Source organism: Aspergillus ambiguus (genome assembly GCF_047715705.1).
Source record: "Aspergillus ambiguus strain CBS 117.58 unplaced genomic scaffold BDV59scaffold_57, whole genome shotgun sequence".
NCBI classification, from domain to species: Eukaryota; Fungi; Ascomycota; class Eurotiomycetes; order Eurotiales; family Aspergillaceae; genus Aspergillus; species Aspergillus ambiguus.
The window spans coordinates 40,103-65,494 of NW_027395570.1; the positions used below are offsets into that span (position 1 = coordinate 40,103).

The 25,392-nt window shown below is 49.6% G+C and overlaps 11 protein-coding genes across 11 annotated transcripts; 8 read left to right on the forward strand and 3 right to left on the reverse strand.

Annotated features, from left to right (window-relative positions):
- The first annotated feature begins 180 nt into the window (after nucleotides 1-180).
- BDV59DRAFT_139871 (C50 family peptidase) lies at nucleotides 181-6,701 on the forward strand. Its single transcript, XM_073687152.1, has 2 exons — nucleotides 181-4,998; nucleotides 5,046-6,701. Exons 1-2 carry the CDS (start codon nucleotides 288-290, stop codon nucleotides 6,623-6,625), a joined length of 6,291 nt encoding a protein of 2,096 aa, XP_073543117.1. The 5' UTR covers nucleotides 181-287; the 3' UTR covers nucleotides 6,626-6,701.
- A 170-nt stretch (nucleotides 6,702-6,871) lies between these two features.
- BDV59DRAFT_188702 (S-formylglutathione hydrolase) lies at nucleotides 6,872-8,255 on the forward strand. Its single transcript, XM_073691479.1, has 4 exons — nucleotides 6,872-7,210; nucleotides 7,271-7,491; nucleotides 7,549-7,743; nucleotides 7,806-8,255. The coding sequence occupies exons 1-4, from the start codon at nucleotides 6,949-6,951 to the stop codon at nucleotides 7,989-7,991; spliced, it is 864 nt and encodes a 287-aa protein (XP_073543118.1). The 5' UTR covers nucleotides 6,872-6,948; the 3' UTR covers nucleotides 7,992-8,255.
- A 303-nt stretch (nucleotides 8,256-8,558) lies between these two features.
- Nucleotides 8,559-9,089, forward strand: BDV59DRAFT_206181 (uncharacterized protein; the record flags this gene model as incomplete). The annotated part of the gene is made up of 2 exons (XM_073694755.1): nucleotides 8,559-8,661; nucleotides 8,722-9,089. 2 exons carry the CDS (start codon nucleotides 8,559-8,561, stop codon nucleotides 9,087-9,089), a joined length of 471 nt encoding a protein of 156 aa, XP_073543119.1.
- A 389-nt stretch (nucleotides 9,090-9,478) lies between these two features.
- Nucleotides 9,479-9,816, forward strand: BDV59DRAFT_206182 (translocon subunit SSS1; the record flags this gene model as incomplete). Its single annotated transcript, XM_073694756.1, has 3 exons — nucleotides 9,479-9,563; nucleotides 9,635-9,721; nucleotides 9,776-9,816. 3 exons carry the CDS (start codon nucleotides 9,479-9,481, stop codon nucleotides 9,814-9,816), a joined length of 213 nt encoding a protein of 70 aa, XP_073543120.1.
- Nucleotides 9,817-10,766: 950 nt separating this feature from the next.
- BDV59DRAFT_188706 (Chloroperoxidase) lies at nucleotides 10,767-11,758 on the forward strand. Its single transcript, XM_073691480.1, has one exon. It carries the CDS (start codon nucleotides 10,883-10,885, stop codon nucleotides 11,651-11,653), a length of 771 nt encoding a protein of 256 aa, XP_073543121.1. The 5' UTR covers nucleotides 10,767-10,882; the 3' UTR covers nucleotides 11,654-11,758.
- A 404-nt stretch (nucleotides 11,759-12,162) lies between these two features.
- Nucleotides 12,163-13,313, forward strand: BDV59DRAFT_211162 (zinc-dependent alcohol dehydrogenase family protein). The gene is made up of 2 exons (XM_073695743.1): nucleotides 12,163-12,383; nucleotides 12,438-13,313. Exons 1-2 carry the CDS (start codon nucleotides 12,179-12,181, stop codon nucleotides 13,277-13,279), a joined length of 1,047 nt encoding a protein of 348 aa, XP_073543122.1. The 5' UTR covers nucleotides 12,163-12,178; the 3' UTR covers nucleotides 13,280-13,313.
- A 209-nt stretch (nucleotides 13,314-13,522) lies between these two features.
- BDV59DRAFT_211165 (Zn(II)2Cys6 transcription factor) lies at nucleotides 13,523-15,070 on the forward strand (the record flags this gene model as incomplete). The annotated part of the gene is made up of 3 exons (XM_073695744.1): nucleotides 13,523-13,602; nucleotides 13,654-13,925; nucleotides 13,974-15,070. The coding sequence occupies 3 exons, from the start codon at nucleotides 13,523-13,525 to the stop codon at nucleotides 15,041-15,043; spliced, it is 1,422 nt and encodes a 473-aa protein (XP_073543123.1). The 3' UTR covers nucleotides 15,044-15,070.
- Nucleotides 15,071-15,440: 370 nt separating this feature from the next.
- On the reverse strand, nucleotides 15,441-16,756 carry BDV59DRAFT_196532 (uncharacterized protein; the record flags this gene model as incomplete). The annotated part of the gene is made up of 3 exons (XM_073692728.1): nucleotides 15,441-16,454; nucleotides 16,527-16,577; nucleotides 16,616-16,756. The coding sequence occupies 3 exons, from the start codon at nucleotides 16,754-16,756 to the stop codon at nucleotides 15,441-15,443; spliced, it is 1,206 nt and encodes a 401-aa protein (XP_073543124.1).
- A 1,835-nt stretch (nucleotides 16,757-18,591) lies between these two features.
- On the reverse strand, nucleotides 18,592-21,030 carry BDV59DRAFT_188710 (splicing factor u2af large subunit). Its single transcript, XM_073691481.1, has 8 exons — nucleotides 20,888-21,030; nucleotides 20,799-20,824; nucleotides 20,689-20,732; nucleotides 20,255-20,619; nucleotides 19,570-20,183; nucleotides 19,255-19,516; nucleotides 18,993-19,204; nucleotides 18,592-18,929 (listed from the first exon to the last, which is right to left on the reverse strand). Exons 1-8 carry the CDS (start codon nucleotides 20,913-20,915, stop codon nucleotides 18,903-18,905), a joined length of 1,578 nt encoding a protein of 525 aa, XP_073543125.1. The 5' UTR covers nucleotides 20,916-21,030; the 3' UTR covers nucleotides 18,592-18,902.
- A 128-nt stretch (nucleotides 21,031-21,158) lies between these two features.
- On the forward strand, nucleotides 21,159-22,641 carry BDV59DRAFT_188712 (8-oxoguanine glycosylase OGG1). Its single transcript, XM_073691482.1, has 3 exons — nucleotides 21,159-21,295; nucleotides 21,347-22,149; nucleotides 22,202-22,641. The coding sequence occupies exons 1-3, from the start codon at nucleotides 21,201-21,203 to the stop codon at nucleotides 22,582-22,584; spliced, it is 1,281 nt and encodes a 426-aa protein (XP_073543126.1). The 5' UTR covers nucleotides 21,159-21,200; the 3' UTR covers nucleotides 22,585-22,641.
- A 382-nt stretch (nucleotides 22,642-23,023) lies between these two features.
- Nucleotides 23,024-24,750, reverse strand: rrp3 (RNA-dependent ATPase RRP3). The gene has a single exon (XM_073691483.1). It carries the CDS (start codon nucleotides 24,725-24,727, stop codon nucleotides 23,399-23,401), a length of 1,329 nt encoding a protein of 442 aa, XP_073543127.1. The 5' UTR covers nucleotides 24,728-24,750; the 3' UTR covers nucleotides 23,024-23,398.
- Nucleotides 24,751-25,392: the final 642 nt, after the last annotated feature.

Genomic DNA, 25,392 nt, shown 5'->3' on the forward strand with positions numbered 1-25,392 from the left:
GAGCCCGGTGGAAGATGCAGCAGTACTCTGAGTACTTCTGTCGGCTTCAGATCGAAAAGTCCCGTGACGGTCGGACTGTCGGAGGCTTGGCAGCACTATACCGAATCAGGAGTAGCGTGACTCCCGTTGCTACAACAACGAGGAGCCTCTTCCCCGTGATTGAACGTCCATGCAGAGCAGACCGAACATCACCGCTTGTCTATCTGCAGCACGTCAACTTATTCCCGCCAGGCTCTCCAATGGAGACATCATCCACTCCCAATTTCCAATAACTATCTCTACCCGCCATGACTGTCGCAGCTCTCCTCCCCGATTCTTCAGTGGAGTCGGTGAAACAGGCCGTCCGTTCGACGTCAACATGCTCCGATGCCACCGTGTTGGCGCTCGAAACGCTCTTTCGCAGTTCCTCGGCGACCTCAGGGAATGACACAATCCCTGCGAAGAAAGGCAGCCGAACGACGAAATCCTCGACCGCGACTAGTCGCTCACGCACAGCGCGCACCACCAAAACAAAGACATCAACACAAGCGACAACATTGAACACACTCGTCGAGCAGGATGCGGCGCGACTCTCATACCAGGAACGCCTTGTTCTTGCAACAGAAGTCTTCAACACCACCTTGAAGACGCTATCCGAGGCTGTGAAGCTCCAATCATCGAAGCGAGACGACCTCCGCGTCCGGTCATCGACAAGTGTCTCCCCGCGATCGACCTCCCCAACTAAATCGAAGACCACCCCGCGCACTCTGGCAAAGCAGGATGGTGTGGATGAAGGTGTCGTTTCCGTGGCCGAATGCGCGCGTATGGCCCTTGGTTCGTTGCGCACTCTGAAGACCGAGCAGACGAGCTCGGACACCGCAGTCCCGAACGTACAACTCGAACAAGGCGCTTGCGTGCTTGCGGGGCGATACCTTTCCCTTGGGCTCAACGATATGGCGTATAAAGAACTAAGGGGGCTCAAAAGGAGGATTCAGCAATACTTGGATAGTCGGACCACGGCCCGGAAGAAGACGACGAAGGGTAAGGCGAACCCCAGGGCGGTGGAAGACGAACCAGCAAAGGAGCGCATGTCGAATCTATTGTCATTTGTGAATGTATCCCAGGCTGGACCGTTGCTTGCCTTACTGGTAACCTTCCAGTCGAATGCACTGCGTCTTATTGCGGCAGAAAAGAAGACCTCTACGATTCAAAACATCACCCCGTGTCTGCCGTTCTCCGATTCAAGCAGCCCAGCAAGCGTGATCCTAGCAGCACTGGAGGCGGGTGTCCTTACTAAAGACAAGGCTGCGGTTCAACTGCAATTATTGTCGAACACAATCCTGTCGTTGTCGGGTGGTCACGCGCCTTCTGCCAGTCCTACGAGCAAGGATCGGTTAATGCCTATCACGTCGCTGTCACTGCAGCTGCTCGCCTTGGAAATTCGCTGCCAGAGCTGGAAACTGTCAGGTCATATTTGTGATGAGGTCAAGGAGATGTGGGACCCTCTGGCTCGCTATCTGGCCAACTTCGTTCATCAGAGCAAAGGCCTGGAAAAGTCCGAGTTCGCCTCCATGTACACAACTATTGTTCGTCTTCAAGCGGCTGTGTCCAAGTTGTCGAAAACTACCAGCGCAAACACCAAAGACAGCATCTCGGTGGCTCGCATTGCCACTATCCTGGGCCAACTTGCCCAAGAATCCGGATGTTTTGATGAGGCCCTTCGACTCTATACAGAATCGATCAACCCGCTTTCTGTCACGCAGGGTCTGTCTTTGGCTACTGTGCGATGCAAGATTGCGTCGCTACATTTTCAAGCGACGAAGTCTTCCGGTCAATTCTCCGGAACGAGTTTACTGGACGCAGTCTCTGAGGCCACTTCTGCGCTCGGCATGTCGCTGAGAGGTAGCTCTAGCGACCTTGACGAGTTGTTGGTCGAATCAGCTAAACTGAAGAAGCTGGCGATGGGATGGTTTGGTGAGGTGGTCGGAAGAGACAGCAAAAAGATCGAGGTGACCAAGGAGGCTCCATCGCGCATTCACGAGTACCTTACTGCATTCCTTCGATTCTTACGGCGTTACATCGGCAGGGAGCCTTCCAAGGACGAGGAACCGAAGGATTACGAGTCGTTTTTGAAGCGCGTGAACGCTTGCAAGAGTATTGTGCTTGCTGGGGTTGACTCAGCTATTGCTGTCGGCAAACTCTCGATCATGTCCCAGATTCCTGCCTGGGAAGACATTCTTTCCTGTTTGTCGGATTGTCAACGACTTCTCATGACGGTACACTGTTCTGGCGAGGAAGTGGTTCTGGATTCTTCTGGCGTGGAACCTGTTGGGCTGGCATTCGTCAAGCTGTCGAACCTGTTCTGGTCGCGCTATCTCAAGGAGAAGGAGGCCGGGAAAGGCTACCGTGATCTTCTACCTATCCTCAAGCAATCCACATACCTCCTTTCAACTTGCTCGCCTGCTGAACGGAGCACTGGTTTTTCCGCCCTGAAGAATGAGCGGCTTGCACTGGTGTGTATGGAGGCAAATATGGCGTCCGAATCGGAAAAGGCGTTCTTCCGATCAATTACAGAGCACATTGATGCAGGTGCTTTGGATGAAACATTGGCTCACGGTTCCGGATTCTACCCTCACCGCGCAATCCAGGACCCCAAAACTGGTGGATTCATGCTTGGTCGTGTGCTCTCTTCTTACTTGAAGTTGATCTTGCGCAGCAAGTCTCCCAATATAAGGGGCGCCTTTGACGACGACTCCCTCTCTTCTCTTCAGCGAGGACATATCCTGGAATGGCAAATGGGCATTTTGGCTGACATGAATCATTATGCACATAGCGACGAGGCTTTCCGAACAGCGTTTAGCTCTTTCCTAACGAAGCTGCTAGATGTATACCCTTTTGAAGCTCACCCTGTCCGACGTTTGAGGGTAGTTCTGAGCGGCTTGCGCTTCTCGTTGGAACGTCCAAACTGCCTGGAACCAGCAATGTTGCAACAATTGATCGAGGAAGGTTTAAATGTCATCAACCATGATGGAACCTTGGGCGAAGATGCTGACCTTCATAACTTTGCACCCCATTTGAAGATCTCAATTCGCCTCACTCTCGGACTGCACCAAGGTGATCTGCAGCCTGACGATCTGACCCATGTGATCACTACGTGGGACGCTATCATGCGCAAGACACCTGACTCCAAATCTCTTGCAGCATGTGTTGGTGATATTGATTATTGCCTTGTTCAATTGAAAGCAGTTGTCGATTACACAGAAATCCATGGACTTTGGAAACTCCAGCTTTCTACGCTCGAGCTTATCTTGCGCGTCACTGAACTGCAAGGATCTGGGGATTTCTCAGAAGCTACCATTATTCTTTCTCGCCTCGTGATTCAATATTCTCGGTTGGGGTACTGCAGTAGGGCCCGTGGCCTCCTCGAAAAAGCAGACCAGTACCTCGCCACAAATAAAGTGTCTTGCATAGCAATCTTGTCGCATCAGTTAGCCTGGGTGGCATACCATCTGGAGACAGGGGAAATAGAGAAAGCCACGGCCACACTGTCAGCAGCAAGAACTCTTTACGAGAACAACCAGAAAAAGCAAGACTTGCAAGGCTGTTCTGTTATGACAAAGATTTCTTGGGAACGGCTTGTGGCCGATGCTGCCTTCATGAGCTCTCGTCTCTCCTTTGTTCAAGGCTCGATCAATGACGCTTTATTTTTCGCCAAGCTTAGCGTGAGGCTAAATTGTCGGATCTGGGCCAAGGTTGAGCGGATTGCACAGAGAAACCGGGACAAAGAGTTGCCAGCAGCTGATAGTTCTGAGCTGGACACTGTCGTGGAAGGAATGGCCAAGCTTGATGTGTCACAAACCAGCGCTCTGACAACCTCAACTTCCTATGCCAAAGGTGCTCCATTTTGGCCTCACATTGGCTCCCATCATGCATCCCTTCTCAACTTGGCAAGCCTCTCTGCTCATCATGGTCTCTTTCAAGATGCCATCTATTACGGTGAACAGGCCCTCAAGATCAACAAGACCCTCAATGCTAATGTGAGACTCATTGCTTCGCAAGTGGAGCTTGGGTCCCATTGGATTTGTGGAGGTCACATCTCTGAAGGCCAAAATCTGCTTGAAGCTGCAGAGGTGACGGCAAAGCAGCTAGGCAATAGCATTGAGATGGTCTCACTCCAGATGGCTCTCGCTTCTCTCCACAGGGCCCAAGGCCAGCATAGTAACGAGCTTCATGCGCTTTTGCAAGCGGAGAAGGCGATGAGCGAATTCCTGCGCTCCGAAACGTCTACTGTACCCGGAATTCCCGATCTGGAAGACAAGATGGAAAATCTTCATATTCGTCCTAGCAGCCGCCGCACAAGACATCAAACAACTGCCTCAATCTCGACCACGACAACTCGAAGGACTCGTGCTACCACTACGAAAAGTGCAACCAAAATATCCGCATATAGTGCTGATTTATCCCCTGACTCGACTTCCCTGTCTCATCTTAGAAGTGACATCTTACAACAGCAGGCTGCTTGTTCTCGCGCCCTTCGTCAGTTCGACAAGGCCTCCAACCTGCTCAACGACGCTCGACAGTATGCCACTTCCCGAGATAGCAAGATTTCGCTGCATATAGGTGAAAGCGAGCACTTTCTGGCAGATGCCATCCGCCACTTCGCTTCTCACGCTGTGTACTGTGTTCTGCCGGAATCGACAATTTCATTGCCATCTCTACAGTCATCCAGCAAGGTTATGGACGAAACTAAGTCATCTAGCAAGACATCCACAGTTAGAAAGACACGAGCTCCTCCAAGAACAGCGCGATCGAGAAGTCAAAAGGCAAATGATGATTTCTCTACCATGCTCTCCAGGGCAGCCGATTGTCTTGGCGGTGTCTTCTCCACGGCCACAGCTCTAGGATCAACTCTCGATAGCCACGCTGCGTCTCGTCTTATGAGTCGGATATCTATGCTGTCCCACGCCACCGCTGCCGAAAGTTCCATCTCCCTCTCCCAATCCCCTGCCAACGTAAATGGTAAGTCGATGCTGACCTTTATTTCATACATCATCTGACAACATCAGAAATGGGGCGTATTGGTGCCTTCGCCCGTGAACATATTGCTATTGGTATCGATAAAGAACTGGCCGACTCGTGCGATCCCCTGTCGTGGCCTGTAGCATCAAAGTCTACTGCAGCTTTTGATAAAGATTTGTGCTCCAATTTTACCCAAGATTATGTCGACATACTCCCGGAAAACTGGAATGTTCTGTCGCTCTCCCTTAGTACAGACCGCAACGAGTTTATCATCTCCAGATTACACCGGGGGCGCTCGCCTTTTCTTCTCCGCCTGCCTCTGCGAAGGGGCTCGGCCGAGGACGAAGAGGAGGATCAGTTCACTTTTGATGACGGGCGAAGTGAAATGCAGGAACTTATCAAGCTAGCCAACGAAAGTGCGCATGCTGCCAAGGCCCAAACTGACCGGCAGGCCAAGAAGAATTGGTGGAAAAATCGCGAGGCCCTCGACCGTCAGATGGAGAATCTTCTACAGAACATTGAAAATGTTTGGTTTGGAGGATTTCGAGGGATATTCTCTCCTGTTCCTCACGATACGGTACCATTGGCAAAGTTTTCGAAAGTTTTCCATGGCATTTTGGATAAACACTTGCCATCTCGGCAGAAGGGGAGAAAAGCGGATGGCCCAAAACTTACCCTTCATCAGAACGTGTTAGAACTATTCATTAGTGTCAAAGACTTGGATGACCAAGAAGACCCCGAGGACACTATGATGGACCTCCTTTATTTCGTGGTGGATATTTTGCAATTCCAAGGCGAACGCAATGCATACGACGAGATTGATTTCGACATGATGGTGCTGGAGACCTTGGATGCTCTTAAAGGCTACCATGAATCAGTACAGAGTGAGGGCAGCCGACAAGCTCCAAACCATACAGTTCTGGTCCTGGATAAGGCTCTCCATTTATTTCCTTGGGAGTCCCTGCCATGTCTACAGGGCTTCCCAGTCTGCCGCGTTCCATCTCTGGAATGTCTCCGCGATCGCATCCTCCAGTTCCAAAATGGCACTGCAGATGCTCCCGTGTCAGGCTTAGGCATTGATAAGAGAAAGGGGACTTATGTTCTCAACCCCACAGGTGATTTGCAGACTACCCAAGGTACTTTCGAGAAGGATCTTTTGCCAATTAATGGATGGAATGGTATTGTCAACCGAGTCCCTACAGAGGATGAGTTCCGAGACGGACTGGAATCGTCCAGTCTCTTCCTCTACTTTGGACATGGGAGCGGCGCACAGTACATCCGTGGACGCACAATCAAGCGTTTGGATCGGTGTGCGGTCGCATTCCTAATGGGCTGCAGCAGCGGTACCTTGACCGAGGCTGGGGAGTATGAGCCATACGGCACTCCAATGAATTACCTGCACGCGGGCAGTCCCGCTTTGGTGGCTACGCTTTGGGATGTTACGGATAAAGACATTGATCGGTTTGCAAAATCAACATTCGAGAAATGGGGACTGATCGGAGATGAGGTGTGTGATAGGAGAAGTCTGGACGCATCAGTTTCGCAGTCTCGGTCAGCGTGTGTGTTGAAGTATTTGAATGGGGCAGCTCCGGTGATCTATGGGATTCCGGCGGTGTTTCTAGAGTAGATTTTCCCTTTTTTTGGGTTGCATACGGAGTTTGGAACTACATAGCATAGCGCAACTCGTTTCTCTTCTATTTCTTCATGGCATTGTTGTGTACTGCATATACCACCAATATCTGAGTAGACGTACCTTAGGGACTGTTGTGATATTGCTCGATCAGGAAAATAATTCCCGTGAGGAGAATGGCTGAGTCAGGAAGAGCCCCTCATTCCCCTCATGAGGAAATCCCCCACCCCCACCATCCGTCATCTCATAACTCTTCCCCTTCTCCTTCCTCCGTTTCTTCTCGCAACTTCAATCAATTCACCCCAGCGAATTGTCTTACCATGTCGGTCACCACCAAAGCGACAATCGCCTCCTTCGGCGGCAAGCTGCTTAAGCTCAGCCATGCCGCGACCTCCACCAAATGCGAGATGTCCTTTAACCTCTACCTCCCTCCCCAGGCTCTCAGCTCCGGCCAGAAGGTCCCCGTTCTCATCTATCTGTCCGGTCTCACTTGCACGGCGGACAACTGTTCCGAGAAGGGCTTCTTCCAACATGGCGCTAGCAAGAAGGGCATTGCTGTGCTCTACCCTGATACCAGTCCTCGTGCGTAGCGCCAACACCAACGATTAAACTGTGTGCAGACTGAGCTAATCACTCAATCAGGTGGCCTGAATATCCAAGGAGAGAACGACTCTTGGGACTTCGGTACCGGTGCCGGCTTCTACGTTGACGCTACCAACCCTCCTTTCAACAACGGCTACAACATGTACACTTATGTCACTGAAGAGTTGCCCAAGACGGTGTTTGAAGCATTCCCTCAACTTGACTCCAGCCGTGTCAGCATTACGGGACATAGCATGGGTGGCCACGGTGCTCTTACCCTGGTGAGTCTCCGTCATCCAGCAGGCAAGACATAAAGCATAGACACTGACGAAAAGAAGTTCCTCCGCAACCCCGGAAAATACAAGTCCGTGTCGGCCTTTGCCCCCATCTGCAACCCTATCAACTGCCCCTGGGGTGACAAAGCATTCAAGGGATACTTTGGTGGAGATAAGGAGAACCCCAAGTGGGCGGAGCACGATGCCACAGAGTTGGTGAAGAAGTGGAAGGGACCGCTGGACGTCTTGATTGATGTAGTAAGTTTGGTTCCTCTTACCCGAGTAGTATGTATGGGATGAAAGCTAATGAAGTACTATAGGGCAAGGGTGATGGTTTCTATAACCAGGGCCAACTTCTCCCCGAGAACTTTGAAAAGGCCGCCAAAGAAGCGGGCGTCGAGAACGTCCAGGTCCGTTATCATGCGGATTACGATCACAGCTACTACTTTATGGCGTCATTCTCGGACGATCACGTCGAACATGCAGCCAAATACCTTTTTGCATAGTGCGTTTCACCTATGTCACATGTATTCCATTTCCTATATCCTGGTGTTTAAAATATCCTCTATGCCAATATGAATTAACAGATCGCACTGTTCATACCGGTCTATTGTATGTGTAATACACTTTCTGATGGTCATGTGTAGCCAGGGGAAGTCGAAGATCTGATTGTTCCTCGAGTTAGACCTTTGCTATCGCTGGTCAGCTTAATATGAATGAATCGGCAGGGGGCCAGGGATACTGGAACTGGATTGATGTCTGTATATATGTACTGAGCATCACGTACGTATGCGTTCTTTGTTGTATGATATCCATATGTCAAACTCACCAGGATGGTTTCCTTCTCTTCTTTGTTCGTATGTTGCACATGCTGTGGTTGTATTATTATCTGATATTTATTCACTTGACCCCTCACATAATAAGCTGCAAAGATGAAACAAATTGGCGAATTGTTCGAACACTGATCACTGCTCTTCCATAAGTACTCTTTACATCCACCATTGCCCTTTCTTTCTACACCTGTTGGCATAGTATGCCTACAATCTGTCCTGCTGTCATTGTGATCAAGACCCATGAACTTCGGATTTTCACTCATTGCACTTTGGGCGTGCCTGGTCATTAGTGCCAGTGTCCCCCAAAACAGGCCTGTATCAAACGTCGCCGCTATTGCACCTGGTATGTTTGCCTGACTTCGTACGCCGACCTTCTCAAGAGGATACTAACAAGGTGATGAAGGCGAATCGGACCCCAGCAACTATGAGTTCCATCCTTGGGATCTGCAGGATAAGCATGCATCCAACGAGCCAGAATTACCTGACGATGTAGAAGTGCCAGAAATTTACGATGGGACCGTCAACATCGACGAGGCGAAGGAAGATCTTCCGGACGACGACGACGATGACGGTGATGATGACGAGGACGAGGACGAGGACACAAAATCCTGCAAAACAGATGACGACCGCATGGAACCTACAGAGTGCTACAATGGGCGCTCCACAATGCTCCATGATGATACATTGCCTCGTGATTCTGCAAGCAAAAGCGATCCTCTATCCAGGACGGGCCGAAGCCACTCGACGACGGGTTATCCGTTGGCAGTCTAAAATAATATAAGTAAAATTGGACGTAAGGGTACGTCAATTGAAGGGGATATAAAAGGAACACAATTACAAAGAGACTTTAGTGGTACAGGTCTCTGACTCTTAGTAGGCATGAACTACGAGGCTCGTCATTCCCCCGATCGTATGTACTAGTTGTAATTTTGCTGTATACATTGGACATCCCCAATAGGAAACGGTCCCGGACCCGGGGGCTGTTTTTCCGTCGCACGTGACACCCCGGATAGCTTGTCTCTTACGTAAGTCGCCGTCGGCCCAATCTGGCCTTTGGAGGCTCCGATCTGTCCTTTCCACCAACATCCAGTCCACCTCTATCGCCCACTCTCCTCACTCCCTACCTCCTATTCTCCTCGATCCCAAAGTTCGATATCACAATGGCCGACCAGGTGCAAGAGATCCTCAACATCCCTCGGGAGTTCTTCAAGGATGGCATGCAGTTCATCAACCGGAGCCAGAAGCGTGAGTCCCCTGTCGCATCACTCGTGTGCGCATTCTTCCTCAATTGTACCTGTATCCTGACGACTTTATAGCCGACCGCCGGGAATTCATCAAGATTAGCCAGGCTGTCGGTGTCGGCTTCCTTGTGATGGGTGGAATTGGCTTCATCGTCAAGCTTGGTATGATCTCCGTGATTTGCATCCTCAACGAACTCTCAGCTAACTGTGCGATAGTGCATATCCCCGTGAATAACGTGCTTGTCGGAGCCGCATAAGTGATGGGTTTTGCTGGAGTTACGGATTGATACCACCTTACCTCCCTCCCCGTCGGCTTCAGTGACCCTTCGAGATTCCGCCTGTCGGCAGGCAGCGCAGGACGAGCTCTTTCAAGCTGAAAGATGGATACGTAGGGACTTGAAAAGCTGCCCGGGGAGTGTTCTTCGTTTCTATTACTTGTCTTGGTTGTTTTTATTTTCTGGAGGCATAATAATTATCCATGCATATGCGTTCAAGCTCCGAGTGAGGCTTTGAAAGTCCATGATAGATACCTTCGCGTCCCTTTTGTTCCAGGCTGATTCCTCCCGAATATCTGTATATTGAATACATGCACAATCAACCAGGTGGCTTCGATAACACCCGAATCTTTTCGCAACTTTCCCCAGACACTCATACCCAAAGAACGCCTTTTCAGAGCCAATCTAGTCTCCCTTGATCCGCTTGAACGGTGGTAGAAACTCTAAGGCATGGCTAACGGGCGCGCATGTCAAGCGATGAAGCAGAGTATGCATGCAAGGCTGACTTGCAATCCCAAAGCGCAAAGTTGAATTGTTCCTCCCAGGAGTCCTAACTCAAGCAGTACCACACTGAAGTGGCTCTACCTTCCCCTCATTATATCTGAGTATACCAACTGGTTTAAGATCTATTCTTCAACAATGTGGAGATGGGGCCCGTTGGCCGGGTATTTGGCAAGTCCACCAACAAAGTTTCCTGGGTTCATTGGGGCTTTTGCCTTAAAAGAGTACACGACGAGGGCTTGATCACCGAGGACGCCTCGGCATCATCTAGACCAATCAGTGAAAGTTTGCACTATCTTGGTGCAGAAGGCCTGTGAGCTATCGTCGCGCCTAAATTAAGAGGCGTTGCAGGCCATTCAGTCAGTGTCAGCTGAGGCGCCCTGTCTGAGTCAGCTTCATGGTTAAATACTTCCTCCAAGTCTTTTCGATTACTTGGTTCTTCATATTTCAGCTACTTTTCTCGATGCTCGACCACTCACCTGGTATATGTTGCTTTAGGGGCTAGCAGTGTCCAAGAAATCTGAAACTCAGAACGGATTGAGAAACAATGCCCTCAAGCCAATCCATCCAGCCCCCACGAGGAGAATACCGCCGCGGTGGGTCCAGTGACCTTCGAGCGCCATGTCCAGTCCTGAACTCTCTCGCCAATCATGGTCTGATAGCTCGAGATGGGCGGAATATTACCAAAGATGAACTGATCGCAGCTCTCCACCACATAGGACTAGCCCGCGGCGCTAGGAACTCCCTCTGCGATATCGCCTTCAAGATTCATACTGATGACGACAAAGACTCCCGTCCTGGGAGAGCGACGCTCGGTTTTCGCGAGCCAGGTCAATTGAACGAAGATGGCGTGCCTGTACTGAATCTTGATCAAGTAGGACGGCCGCATTCCATGGAACACGATGTCTCCCTCAGCCGTGAAGATCGTGCTCTGGGTGACTGCATGCCCCTCGACGTGCCTCTGTACAAGAATTTACTGGCCTGCCCGCGAAAGAAGAAAGCATTTCGGATATGGGATCTAGGACGGTATCGCAAAGTACGATATAATGAGCAGAAACGAAATAATCCACAGCTTAAATTCGGCATGCAACAGCATATTTCCTCGTGCCTAGAGGTTGCGGCTATCCAGTGCGTATTTGGGACAGGACTAAGGTCTGGCGTGCCAATGGAATTTGTCGACGCGGTCTTTGGGGAAGAACGACTGCCGTATCAAGAGGGATGGTCACCGCGAAGGTCGATGCTTTTCGTTGAACTTATAATGATCGCGTTGTGTGTTTCATTTTGGGCATGGCCTTTTTCAATGGGGTGGAGACGCTGAATATTAGCTATGGTAGTGCATATGATTGAATCTTTCTGCTAAGAGAGTCGTGTTCATGATTGATCCGATCGATCTTGAAATAGCTTCAGAGCCACGGAATTCATGGCCCTCGGACGATAGTAGGAGGCTGTGCGATGAGGGTCATGATTACGAAAAATCTCCACAAACCCTTTACTGGGGGTACAGTCTAGGTGGGTACCTGAATGGGTTTTTTATTGCCCATTTGGACGTAGCTGGACGGTCTTTCGTCCTAAATCTAGCCGACTATATGCAAAACCAGAATGCCTCAGCAATAGGAAAACACGCCAAAGACACTACTAATATGGAGTAACACCAATGTAGATCGCCAAGACAACCAAGAGTTGACTGGCGTAAATGGCGTATTCGGCGCGATCAGCGTAATACAGAATCATATCAGATAGTGCAAACAGTTAACATAGATGAACCGTAGAATATAAAAACCCAGCAGCCCTTAATAGCATCGAAAACAAAACATCTTTTTGTTCTCACTCCTTGTCCTTTTCCATGATGTTCAAACAGTACTATCTCCCTGGACGAAACGGGTTTGATAGCCTCACCACCCGGACTGTGCCAAAAGCCTCGCCCAAGCATGGTCAGATTCTGGTACGGATAAAAGCTGTCTCCTTAAATTGGAGGGACGGCGTCATCGCTAAGGGCACATACCCTTTTCCTGGTCCCGAGGCTCTCGTACCCGGAAGTGATGGAGCAGGTACTGAGCCACTTTATACTGTGATCAGGTAGAAACTAACACTTGCTTTACTAGGTGTCGTCGAAGAAATTGGTGAAGGGGTCACTGAATGGCAAGTGGGAGACCGGGTCCTAGCTAACTTCACCCAAGACCACATCGCTGGCCGGCTCACTCCCCAAACTCTCCTTACTCAGTTGGGAGGTGAGGCACAAGGCCTTTTGGGAGAATACTTCATCTTTCCAAAGACAGGGGTGGTCCGTATTCCTGAATACTTATCATTCGAAGAAGCGTCCTGTTTGCCATGTGCCGCTCTTACCGCGTGGAATGCGCTGTATGGGCTGGTGCCTATTCGACCCGGGCAGACTGTCCTCTTGCAAGGTACAGGGGGCGTGTCAACATTCGCGCTGCAAATTGCGGCAGCTGCTGGTGCAACAACGATTGTCACTTCGTCCTCTGACGAAAAATTGACGAGAGCTAAGCATCTTGGTGCAACTCACACCATCAATTACCGTACAACACCTGATTGGGGGCATGAGGTGAAGAAAATCACAAAGGGCCATGGTGCAGATCATGTAACTGAAGTCGGCGGTACACTCACTCTCCAGGCATCATTTGATGCCATTGCCATGCATGGGTTGATCCATTGTATTGGTCATATCACCAACCCCGACCCTCTGGGCGCAGGCAAAGAGCTTCGTGGACCTGATGCTGCATTTCTAGCATTGGACAGACTGTGTATTCTGCGAGGTGTAGTAGTCGGCTCTCGGGAACAGTTGCAAGATATGTTGGATTTCTTCGAGGCCAGGTGCATTCGGCCAGTGATTGATCGGGTATTTGACTTCGAGAAGGTGAGGGAAGCGTACGAATATCTGTGGAACTCAGTGCATACGGGCAAGGTGGTTATCCGGGTTCCATAAGTTTACACATGTTCTATCCTAGCTTATATTTGTCAACGAGAACATTGTTCGTGGAATGCAATTACGATATCACCAAGGTAGTTAACTACGTACGTACATGATTAGTCGTAACTATGGATTGCAGTATAGATTTGTCAGCAAATTATATCCACGTAACTAAACTAATTTATCTCGTACCATATTAGTAGTATTTTTCTCTAGTCCTCCAGCACGCAGATGCAGAAGATACCCGTCATCTAAGCCATGCCTGATACTAACCAGAACACAAAACGACGAAAGGGCTCCAAGCATGACAAGACGGGGTGCTTGACTTGTCGCTACAGGTAGGATTTTCTCGCACATATGATTGAAATAACCCCTAAACCAAGCATTAGACGCAAGAAATGCACGCCCAACACCTTCCCTGTTTGTGGCGCATGCAAACGCCTCAATCTTGAGTGCGTCCGTGAACCTACCCGCCAGGTTCTGGCTACCCCCAGGGAATCCTCGGTACAGTCTCAGCCTCACGGCATTTGGCGCGACTGGCTACCATCTATCCCAGGCAGTCATGACCAAGTCTCTCGACGAAGACAAGCTATAAATTTCTACATCACTGTCCTTTCGCGATTGCTGTCTGTCAGCGATCAACATAATTCTTTCGTTTCAGGTAGTCTCTTAGCTGACCCTTCATATTTCAGTTCTAATATGGTACAAGCATTTATTCCCATGGCTGTTGACTCTGCACCTCTTGCACACGCCATAGTAGCATGGTCCTCTGGTCATCTATCAACTCTTGACAGGTCCTACAGCATTACGGCGCTGGAGGCTCGCTCAGCTTCCCTTCGGGCACTGTCAGCTGTAATCAGCTCTCATGATGCCTCTTGTCACGAAACCAATGCTGCCACAAGCCTGATTCTTTTGACCTCGGAAGTTTGTCTCGGAGATTATACTAAGTGGTACAATCATTTGAACGGGGTTAAAAATATGATCATGTCTTGTCAATCCAAGACAAGAGGTAGTATACTGCATGGGCCGGAGATCCTGAAACAGAGCCCAGAAGGGCAATGGATCCTGCGGAACTTTGCCTACCATGATATTATTGGCAGTATAACCTTAGGGAAGCCTCCACTTCTAGATCCTAAGTATCTCAAGGGCATAACAGATGTTGTCGATACTTACGTTGGCGTCGCTATGCCAATCCTGACTATTATCTCCGAAATCAGCTCCATGAAGTCTCTCAACTTAGTACGGGACTACACTTCGCAAAGAGCAATCCAAGATCTAGAGGGTTCTAGATCTTTCTGGGAAGTCGAAGAGGGCTTGAAAAAATGGACCTGCTGCACAGTTTCATCACCTGAACTTCAGGAATTGGCGTACGCGTACCGCGATGCTGCTTTGATCTTCCTGTATCGACGAACCTACCGGGCCCTGGTGATGGAACCAACCGTAGGCACGACGAGGGAGAGGCACTATACCATTCTCAACTCGGCAATTCTTGGGAAAGTCATATCCGTTTTGGGACATATCATTAACATCCCTATGAATGCCGGTGCTGAATCCGCTCTATTGTTTCCCATTTTCTTAGCAGGTGCTGAGGCGACAGAGGGAGAACATATAAATGTTGTTCGTTCACGACTACGTCTCCTGGCAGACAAACGACCCTTTCATAATATTCTGCGAGCATGGGAGGTGCTTGAAGATGTGTGGGACGCAAGACAGTCTAACGCAAATGTTGATTGGCAAGCGATCATTGATCGACGAGGCGGTGGGCTTCTGTTGACATAAACGATGAGTAGAGCTGCTTTGAACAATAACGATACCTGACTCTTTTCAGACCTTCCACTATGCAAACTACATAGTTTTATTCTCCTTTTTGAGGATGGCGGGTATGGGCGGCGCTCAAACTCATTCCAGAGTTTAGTGATTCCAGCGGGTTCAGAGCATATTATCATTGCGATCTTCTTTTCTATGGGTTTCTAAAACAGACCCGAAGAATCGTATATGTGACGACCATTAGCTTTTGTCGAGGAGTTATATAACTGAGATGCAGTAATCAGATAAGCCTGAAGCAACATCTGCTTCTTAAAAATAATCGAGATTATATTTCCTAGCTGCACTAAAATCAACCAGTTTCTTAAAACTGGCCGGCCCACGAATTTTGATCTTCACTTGTTATAGAAAATCACTTCAGTGGTTTCAGTTGCCCTCCTCCACTCAACTTACTGCTGCGGCCAGATAACCACTTGTTTTGAGGCGTGGATTCATTATAGTAAAGCAGATATCCTTGGCTGTGTATGTTGCTTAGCGAACAGTCGTTATCGGCAAATTCTTGTAAGACAGTGTCCGCTGTAAGAGTCCAGCTACTGGCAGCGTCAAGGGAAATCCCGAAAAATGCATCTCCGTAGCCAGCGTATGCTGTCCCTTCCCAGCTGGTGTACATGTTCAAGGCCATGTTGATGGTGCTTGAGTTGTATGCAATGAGATCTCCTTTAAGGGCAGAGTCTTCAACAGTTATGTGGACCTCAGCAGGCTCCATACTGTTGTTATATTCATGGCTGGCCCAGTGGTCGAAGTCTTGCGTTATCTGAGAGAAATTCGCAACTACAAGAATACCAGATTTCGTCTCAAGCTCGACATTAGATAGATAGGCGTTAGCAATGAGGTTACCAAACCAAAGGGCCGGCATGCTTTCCCCTGTCGCAGATATTGTGGAGTCTTCAATACTGAGTTCCGCGCTGCTTTCGCGTTCGGCACTGCTAAACATAACAGTTCCAACCAGAAGGCCCGCTTTGCTTTGGCAGTTGCTAAGGTGTATCTTCTGGTCACCATCGGAAAAGACAACAGGGCCCTTTTCAGAAACCGATATAACATTGTTGGCTTTAATTACCCCCAGGGCATAGAATGTCGCCGACCCAATACCTGCTGTATGTGCAATTGCATCTTCGACATGGACATAGCCTGCCGGAGCGTCACCCGAAAAAGCGCTAGAGCGGTAACCATCTGAATAGACAACGATATTTTGGGCATGGATCGTACCGTTTCCAGATGCATATAGTCCGTGGCTCACAGGGCCACTACTGTAGAGCCAACTATTGGTAATGTTTACAACGGTATTATCCCCATATGAATATACGTTGGCTGCTCCATTGTGTACGGTTATATTTACGTGATCCAAAGTGGCAGTAGAAGCGTTGACCTGGTGTTGTAGGAAATCGGAAAAATTTAGCGCTACGCCACAGGACGTTAGAATAGGAAAGCCAACACTTACTACGTTCGCAGCAGCGTTGAACCCCCAAAATCTCGCCCAATTATGTTGGAACTGTATCCAATTTTCAAGATGTAGGAGTAGGAAGCAACAAAGTCAGCACCATTGGCAACGAGCACAACACTAGTATCATTCTTGTATGCATCCCAAGCGACATGTTCCACGGCCCCGTCCTTATTATCGAACACATGTACAGTCTCGACTGATAAAACCTGAGGCTGATATATAATCATCTATTCCGGCAAGTAACTTACTGTTTTTAGGTTTATATTCTCCAAAGGGAGCGTTGTAATCTGATAGAAGCTTATTTTCTGCCGACCAGGAGTCAGGCGATATCACATCGAAGGATCCTGAATGATAATCGAAGCCACAGCCGCTGCTGGAAGGAGCAGCAAAGGGATGGCATGCATCATCTTGATGAACGACTACTTTTTGACAGACAGAATGGTAGTGCAAGACAATAGAAGCTGTTGCTTTGGCATTGAACATACGTAGACCGTACTTTCGAACAGCTGGAAGGGTATTCCCGTTTTTATAGTGACAGGTGGCCTTGAACTCATGGAGTGACTGGAGTAACCTTCGGGACTGGATATTCTCTTCCCCACAAAGGACATAGTTATAATGTTCTTGGAGCAATGTATTAAACAATGACAGCCAATTATATCGATGAAATGGAGGAGCTCGTGGAAGATCCGGGGTAAACATTCGGAGATGTGGGGGAGTTCGGACGAGAAACTATGTTAAAGATGATACTCCATACATGCATATCTTTCAAGAATCCTTATTCAATCGCCGCAAAATGACAGAAGAGAACTGATCCCTCCACTAATAGATAAATTCCGAGGAATGGTCGGTCTTGTTCTTCTTTAATCCATACACTTGTATTCAAAAGAGCATGGTCCTGTGCTCGACAACGGAAGCCAGACGTCAGTATTCCGCGTAAGCACCTAACCACAGCAGGTCGTTGAGCTGGAAGAGATCTCAATGTAATCTGTCACCCGAGGTGGAGAGCCGAGGTGGAGAGGGCTAAACGGAAAATACAGATAATCCACATTATGTAGAAACAAAATGTCGAATCAACTTGCTAATATGGCATTCGCTAAGAGATGAGAAGCTTCCCATCCATACACCTCACCTCAGTGATCCCCCATTACCAGTGGGAATAGCAATGTCGGCATAATTATCGCGTTGTCTGTACGGCTCTATTTGATTCCGAGTAAGAGTTGCAGAGCTTGAAGGTGTTTCTCTTGCAGGCATGAGAGAACAATAGGACCGTAGATTTTCAATATATAGCAGATGCTGAAAAAAGTATACCCACCGGCCGATTTATACTCGAGGACTAACGGTAAGCACCTCCACGCGCATACGGCGTATAAGATGCTCTCAACAATCTCAGCGTTATTCTTTCCTGTACGAGTAAGGTCGGAGAAAGCACCCAGCCGTTATATACTGTGATTGATCGCCTAGAAATCGCGTGACGAATGTATCAAGAAATGTGGGCATCTGCGGGAGTGCATGGACAAGAGCCTATATGAACCCCTCTTGGACTGGGGCATATGCATCTATCATCTCCGACTTAACACATCATCTCTGTGCGGGGAATTGGTATCGAGTCAGCCTTTCGGAAAATGGACTGGGTCGTGAACGACGTTTATTATGTATGCTATATTATGTCCATTGAGCGAGAGTCTGCCAAATGGACGACTCGCATTGAACCGCATGCTAAAAAGCCTCTTTAGGTTGTATAAGGCCGAATTTGTGTATCAGACGATCTACTCCTTTCATTAAGTAGTAAGGCAGGCGGGTTCGTTTGCCTGCTACCCCTGGCGATTCCATGGCCCAGAAAGACGCCGGGTGGATCATATACACCTGTACACCAGACGCTTATCCTCTATAACTTGTCTAGAGCTTTTACAGCTGGGGTGAGATGGGGATGAATGGAGCTTCGTGGTAGCCTTGCTCTTGATATAGATTGCATGCTGATCCACTACAGAGGAGCGCGATATTATCACAGCCGAATGTAATACTGATCATGGTCAATCAATATAGCATCCTCTTCGTATACAGTGGGGATCATGCACCATCAACACGGTGAAGAAATCTTACCCTCATCAGCTACCTCATCAACCCAATCGCGCGAGCTCAGGGCGGGGTTGTAAACCTGGTAGAGTTAGAAGGGCGGGGGTTGATGTGTTCGTAGGCTTTTGCTCGGTAGATAAGTTGAAATCCATTAATCGCTATGATACACAAGCCCGAGTAACGACGACGACCCAGTCGCATGGAGAAAAAGACATCGGCGGTCCAAACAAAACCAAATACAAGATCAAAGAGTGCGCGCCATTTTCATCTTCAATTTTCTGCATCACCATGTACACGCCGTTACCAAGCATTCACATCGAAGTTTTCCTGAAGCATTCGAATTAGATCTTGTATCACATCGCAAATCATGATTGGCAATATCAAACTCACCTCACCAAAGTAAGTCGTAACTACAGTACGATCGGAGAACTTTCGGCCTGCAAGTGCCTTTAGAGCCTTCGTGGCTGACTCTACCGTATCAAACTTGACGAAGATCTTGCCAACACCAGGTGACTGTCTGCTGCCGCCAGAGGGACGGGGCACCTTGAGCTCGAGGACCTGGCCGTACTTCGAGCACTCTTCACGAACATCATCGCAGATTTCTACTCCGGTCAGCCTAAATTATGTCGTCAGACTAAGACGGAAGTCGTACCTTCGTAATCGTCGTTGTCCATCAGCTCTTCTGCCGTCACCATGTTCAGCAACTGCAGGATGCGACTGCTCTCCAAGTCCTGAGATGTGGTCTTCGCGAACATCGACATGGCATTGACACCCATATCAAGTCCAACAGCCTGTGTCATGCCAATACTGGCACGAGCAACCTTAAGGGGGCGGTCGCCGATTTCCATCCCGTTGAGACCTTCGACTGCAACGCCAGTCGCTGTAGGATCGGCGTATTCACAAAAGGCAATCCCCTAAACAGAGAAGGTCAGAATCCCTAGCGCCAGACAGAAAATGATGGTCTTACCCGAGACTCTTCCGTTGAAGCGTCCTTGACCAAAACAAACGACTTCAAGTCACCGAACGATTTCAGAAGCATGGTGACAGCTTCTTCCTGGATAAAGTGGGGGATGTTCGAGACGCAAATTTTGTTGGGAGAATCCGGAACTTCGTTCAACAGGACACCTTCGACGTACTCCTGTTCTGTGCTGGCAGTGGGGACAATGTAGTCCTTTGGACGCCGGACCTCCAGTCCTTTGGGCCCGCCGTTACCGGCACCATCCATAGCCGCATGCTCATCCATGGTAATCCCATCGAATGCAAGCGCAACAGTGGCGTCGCTGGGAGCTTTGAATTCCAAAAGGGCGAAGGAGTGGTCATCCGACACCTGCGCAGAGATACAGGGATCCACGCTCTGGATGACATTCAGGCCATTCAGCTGCACGTTAAAGAACGACAACAAGGCCTCTCCAGTGACATTTGGAGGGATATTGTAGACAAACAGTCGCTTGGCCTGGCGAGAGTGGGACGGCTTCAATGAGGCGGCATCTGCCGATCCAGTGGCTGACTGGTTCATGAATGCCTGCAGACGACTGGGATCCATGGGTTGCTGTCTGGGAGCACCAGGGAGGGGGAACATGCCTGTCCAATAAGCCATCTATCCTAGAACCAACCTATCGCAGAAGACACGCAAAAGCAGGGTCTAAACTCACCTGACAACTTAGCCTGTTCCGCTGTCACATTCTCATATCCAGGCGGTTTGATATCCCATTGTGTCAGACGGCGTTTCCGATGAAGGACCGAGACGACATCTGTCAGGTCGGGTGTAGCCTCACGTTTGCGCGAGGGAGGCGACATGCTCCGCCGACGATCCCGTCTCTCACCACGGTCCCGGTCGCGGTCGCGGTCTCTATCTCTGCGAGGGGGTCTGTCTTCGAACAGGTCCCGGTCGCGGTCCCGGCGCGAAGGTCGGTCATCGTAGTCTCTCCGGCGGCGATCGCCACGGTCTCGGTCCCATTCGCGGTCGTCCCTGCGACTGGAGTAGCGGTCCTCCCGTTCACGAGCGCGGTAGTCACGACTGGACGAGTAAGTATCATGTTCATAATCGCGACGGGAACTTCTGGAACTGTAGTGCGGAGATCTAGACCTTCTTCTGTCCCCTCTGTCTCCGCGCTCCCGTCGCTCGTCGCGCTGCGAGAGGTTAGTTGAGCTCAGGTGGGTGGGTTTTATCGTTCAATGGGAATTGATGAGACATACATAGTAATCCCTCGAGCGGCCAGAATCTGCCAAATGTTGTCGTCAGTATAAATGGTCTCGTCAGCTTGGGATGCAAGGCGTGAGCTCACCTCTGGAAGAATACGGATCGCCGTTCATTATGGGCTCAGTCGGATGGGAGTATCCTCCCTGCGTATCAAAAGCAATAAATGGCGACTTTTCACGAGTGACAGGAAGCAACAAGGCGACCTGATCGCAATGAAGAAGATGGCGAGGGAGCTGGAGGTCGTGGAGGACGAGCCGCGCGGAGGGAAAACTCGCAGGCGTTCACGGCGCCCCACCGCCTTCTCTTTCAGGCGGCCCCGGGCAGAATCGCGCGCTTTATCGACGACGACTTTCTTCAACAACGATGCGATTGCGCCGACTCTTCATTGTCCCAGAACTATGACAGTAGGCGCCTTTTCCGAATGGCGCAAGCTGCCGGTGAGCCTCAGTGAGCTCTGCATTAACACCACTCTCCGTTGCGGACAGTCATTCCGGTATGATCGTTCCCCGTCTCGCCGCGGAGGCAATCTATTGACACTATCCAGATGGCACAACGTCCCAGACACCGATGAATGGAGATGCGTCCTCCACGGACGCCTCCTCTCATTGAGACAGGATCCATCCTATCTGTACTACCGCACATATCGCAAGCCATCGGCATCACCTCCCCTCCCGACGCCTCTACCTTCCCAAGAATCTACCCCCAGCGACAAACTGCAAGACGAAGACAGAATGATTGTGACTCTCTTATCACACTACTTCAATCTCGCCTCCAACCTCACAGCCCTCTATGAACAATGGTCCAGTCACGACGCCAACTTCCGCAATAAGGCTCCCCAGTTTACTGGCGTCCGTATCCTGCGACAAGACGCCTGGGAAGCGCTGATATCCTTCATCTGCAGCAGTAACAACAACATTTCTCGTATATCCCAGATGGTGGAGAAACTATGCGTTCATTATGGCCCACCAGTTGCGGATGTGGATGGCCGCGCGTACCACGATTTTCCCGCCCCGGAGGCCTTGACAGGAGACGACGTCGAACCACGACTGCGCGGCCTCGGCTTTGGATATCGTGCCAAATATATCTACCAAACAGCAGTCATGGTGGCACAGGAGCGAGAAAAAGGCTGGTTAGATTCTCTGCGTAATCCCGAGGCCCCTGCTTTCAGTGTGGTTGCTGCGGGAGGTAGTCCTCAGGAGTCGATGGAGATGCGGCCTGAGGGTAGAGAGGGGTATCGTGAGGCACATGAGAGATTGCTGGAACTTCAGGGTGTTGGACCGAAGGTTGCGGATTGTGTTTGTTTAATGGGGCTGGGCTGGGGGGAGGCTGTTCCGGTTGATACTCATGGTGAGTTTGGTGCTTGTTTTACGACATATGCGTGTTTTACTAACCAGTATAGTATGGCAAATCGCCCAGAGAGACTATAAGTTTGGCAAAGGATCACACAAGTCCCTAACAAAGGCAACTTATGACGCTGTCGGGAATCATTTCCGCAAGCTCTGGGGCAAGGAAGCCGGCTGGGCGCACAGTGTCCTGTTCACAGCTGACCTGAGGACCTTCTCTGACCGATTAGTCGCTTCTAAGGAAGTAAAGGTGAAGGTCAAAACTGAGGATGAAGGTGAAGTTGAGTCGAAGGCGGCCACAATTACTACCGTTGCTGTGAAGAGGGCTGCGTCTGAGAACGGAGTGACGGAAGCCGATGAAACGAAGGAGAACATTAAGGTTATCGCAGAGAAGACTGAAACAACCCGGCGGTCTTCGAAGCGACTTCGGAAGCGTTAGACTTGGACTGTCATGTTGAATATGTAGTATATCGTGTTGCAGATAATGATACCCGTTGTCAATGACTGCAAAGAGATAATTTAGCCTCTGGAAGAAGTGCTGAAAGGGAGTCAAGGTGGAACAATAATGACGCACATACGACGGCTAGTAATGTCGGGCTGAAAGCCTGGAGTGAACTTAGGTAGTTCTATACAGATCTACGCAGCTCCAAGGAGAAAATGTCATAACTATGTCCTTTGTTCTTGCTATGTACACATGTATGTACAAGCTGTCTCGTTTCGCTTCGCTCGCAAGCTTGAGCCTTTTTACGATCGTTCTAAATTCTCTTCGAAACGACGTTTAATATGACCTCGAATGACCTACTATATGGCTCACTATTTAGCCTTACACATGGCATCCTATATAGTCCTCTTAAAAAAGTTCAGAAAGAATAGAGAGAGTAGAAGTAGGCCATTTCATAGGTTAGCTATTCAGGCGTAAATTTTTGCCTCACAATAGTTTCATTACATCATTAAGATCGCGTCTTGGTGACTGCTGTCTATTTTAGCTAATACCCCAATGATCTCGCCATCACCATTATGCATAAATGGCCCTGGGTGTCAATTCAAGCGGCGATGCAAGTTTCGCGATAGGAGCGGCGGCTGGTCTTGACCGGATTGACCATTCCATATCGTTCTGTGGAAGCACCGGAGGGATTGTATGCACTGGTGTCCGCCGACCGCGGGGGTTGTTGGCGCATGTATGTGAATTTCAGATCATTACGCTCATGGCCTTTTCTCTCGCAGGCCGAAAGTCCTCAAAGCGGCGGACCACTCTAACCATCGTCTTGGTCCAACTCATCGCGGGTTCTTTTTCTGTTTCTCATGCGACTTCTGGGTTCCTTGTCGTTCATATCCCTTAGGGTGATGGCAGCCACTCGCTGGGCCTCACTCACTCGTTCGGCAAAGACCATGACTTCGTCCTTCTCCGGCTTAAACTCGTCCACTTTTTTCCCGAGGGCATCTTCAATCCGCAGCCATATCTCCACTTCATACTGGGTGACAATCGAAAACGCGATACCACTCTTGCCGGCACGAGCAGTCCGTCCCACTCGGTGGATGTAGGTCTTGCTATCTTGGGGCAAGTCATAGTTAAGAACGAAATCCACAGATGGGATATCGAGACCACGAGCTGCAACGTCAGTGGCGATGAGCAGATTCCGGGACCGGGCTCGGAATTTGCTCAAAGACGCCAGACGCGCACTTTGGGATAGTTGGCCATGGATTGGGATGGCACCGAAGCCGAGATTCCGCAGCATGATGGACAGTCGCTGAGTTTCGTGAACGGTGCGAGTGAAAAGGATGCCCGTTTGGCCCGCTCGTTCGTTCAGCAGGTGCACGAGATAGAAGTCTTTGTGCTTGTGGGGAATAAACAAGTATGCTTGGAGGAGTTTCGATGCAGTCTGATTCTTGGTCGAGACTGAGACTCGGACGGGATCCGTGAGCGATGCGCGTTGAAGAGATTCCACCTTGCTGGACATGGTGGCCGAAAAGAGATACGTTTTTCTCTTCGGCAGGAGTCGGAGAAGTTTGTCCAAAATCGGGCCGAAGTCCAAATCAAGAAGTCGATCAGCCTCATCAAGAACCAGATACTTCAACTGTCTCAGCGAGAACCCTTTAGTGTTTTCCAGGTGATCCAGCAGACGTCCCGGTGTCGCAACGATGACGTGGGGTTTCTTCCCCAGCGCAATAGATTGCGAAATCATATCCATTCCACCGATGAGCAGCGTGCACCGCACCGATATCATAGCCCCCAAGGCTTCGACGGTCTGGGCGATCTGTTGTGCCAGCTCTCGAGTCGGCGCGAGAATGAGCGAGTGAAACGACTGAGGGCTGTCCATCAGTGCCTGAAGCATTGGCAACACAAATGCCGCGGTTTTTCCACTTCCAGTCTCTGCCAAACCGATCAAATCTCTTCCTTCCAGAGCGACGGGAATACAACGGGCTTGAATCGGTGTCGGAGCGGCGTAGCCAAGGGACTCGCAGGCTTCACATAAAGAGTCGATAACACCCAACTCGCGGAAGGTCTGGGGTGCGTTTGCGGAGGGAGCCTCCGATTCGGGAGACTCCTCCGTTGGACGGTTCTCTTTGGACTTGTCTTTCATTCTGGACGGGGTGGCAGTATGATGAGGGATTGAACGACTCTTCGTCCGTCTTGCATCGAAAAAAATTTCGGAAGATTAACGGAAGAATTGATTTTCCGATCTTATCGCTTATCGGTGATTATATAAGCATTCATCTGTCGAACTATACAAGAGACCAACAAACAGACAACCATATGTCCTCGCAGACTTTATAAAGGAAACTCAATAAGGCTTTTTCGAAAGGTTTTCTCATCCTGCTCGTCATCAGAAAATCCGCCAGGTCTCACTCAGACAAGAGGACATTCGTCACCATCTGCCCACCACCCTCTCGCCCCCTTTCGGTAAAGCCTCCTTCTCTCAACTAGAGACTCGACCATTTCGTCCTTTTGTCTGTAATACTCTTCCCAGTTTGGCTCTGCCGGGACTGTTCTTGTCTTTGGTTGCATTATATTTGCTCTCGCCTTAGAAGCATGCACATTAGTTGGGCGTCATTATTTCGCACGTGGTCCATAGGCACTAGATATTGATTACTTAATCAAGCTGCAGCAATGCCCGATTTGATTGATGCTCATTGTAGGACATGTCGTTCGATAAAGAACCCCGCCAAAATCTTCAGCGCAACCCAGCTTCCATCTTTAGCTGTTACATTATAACGGTAAGTTTGTGTCCCTTTCCAGATATTGGTG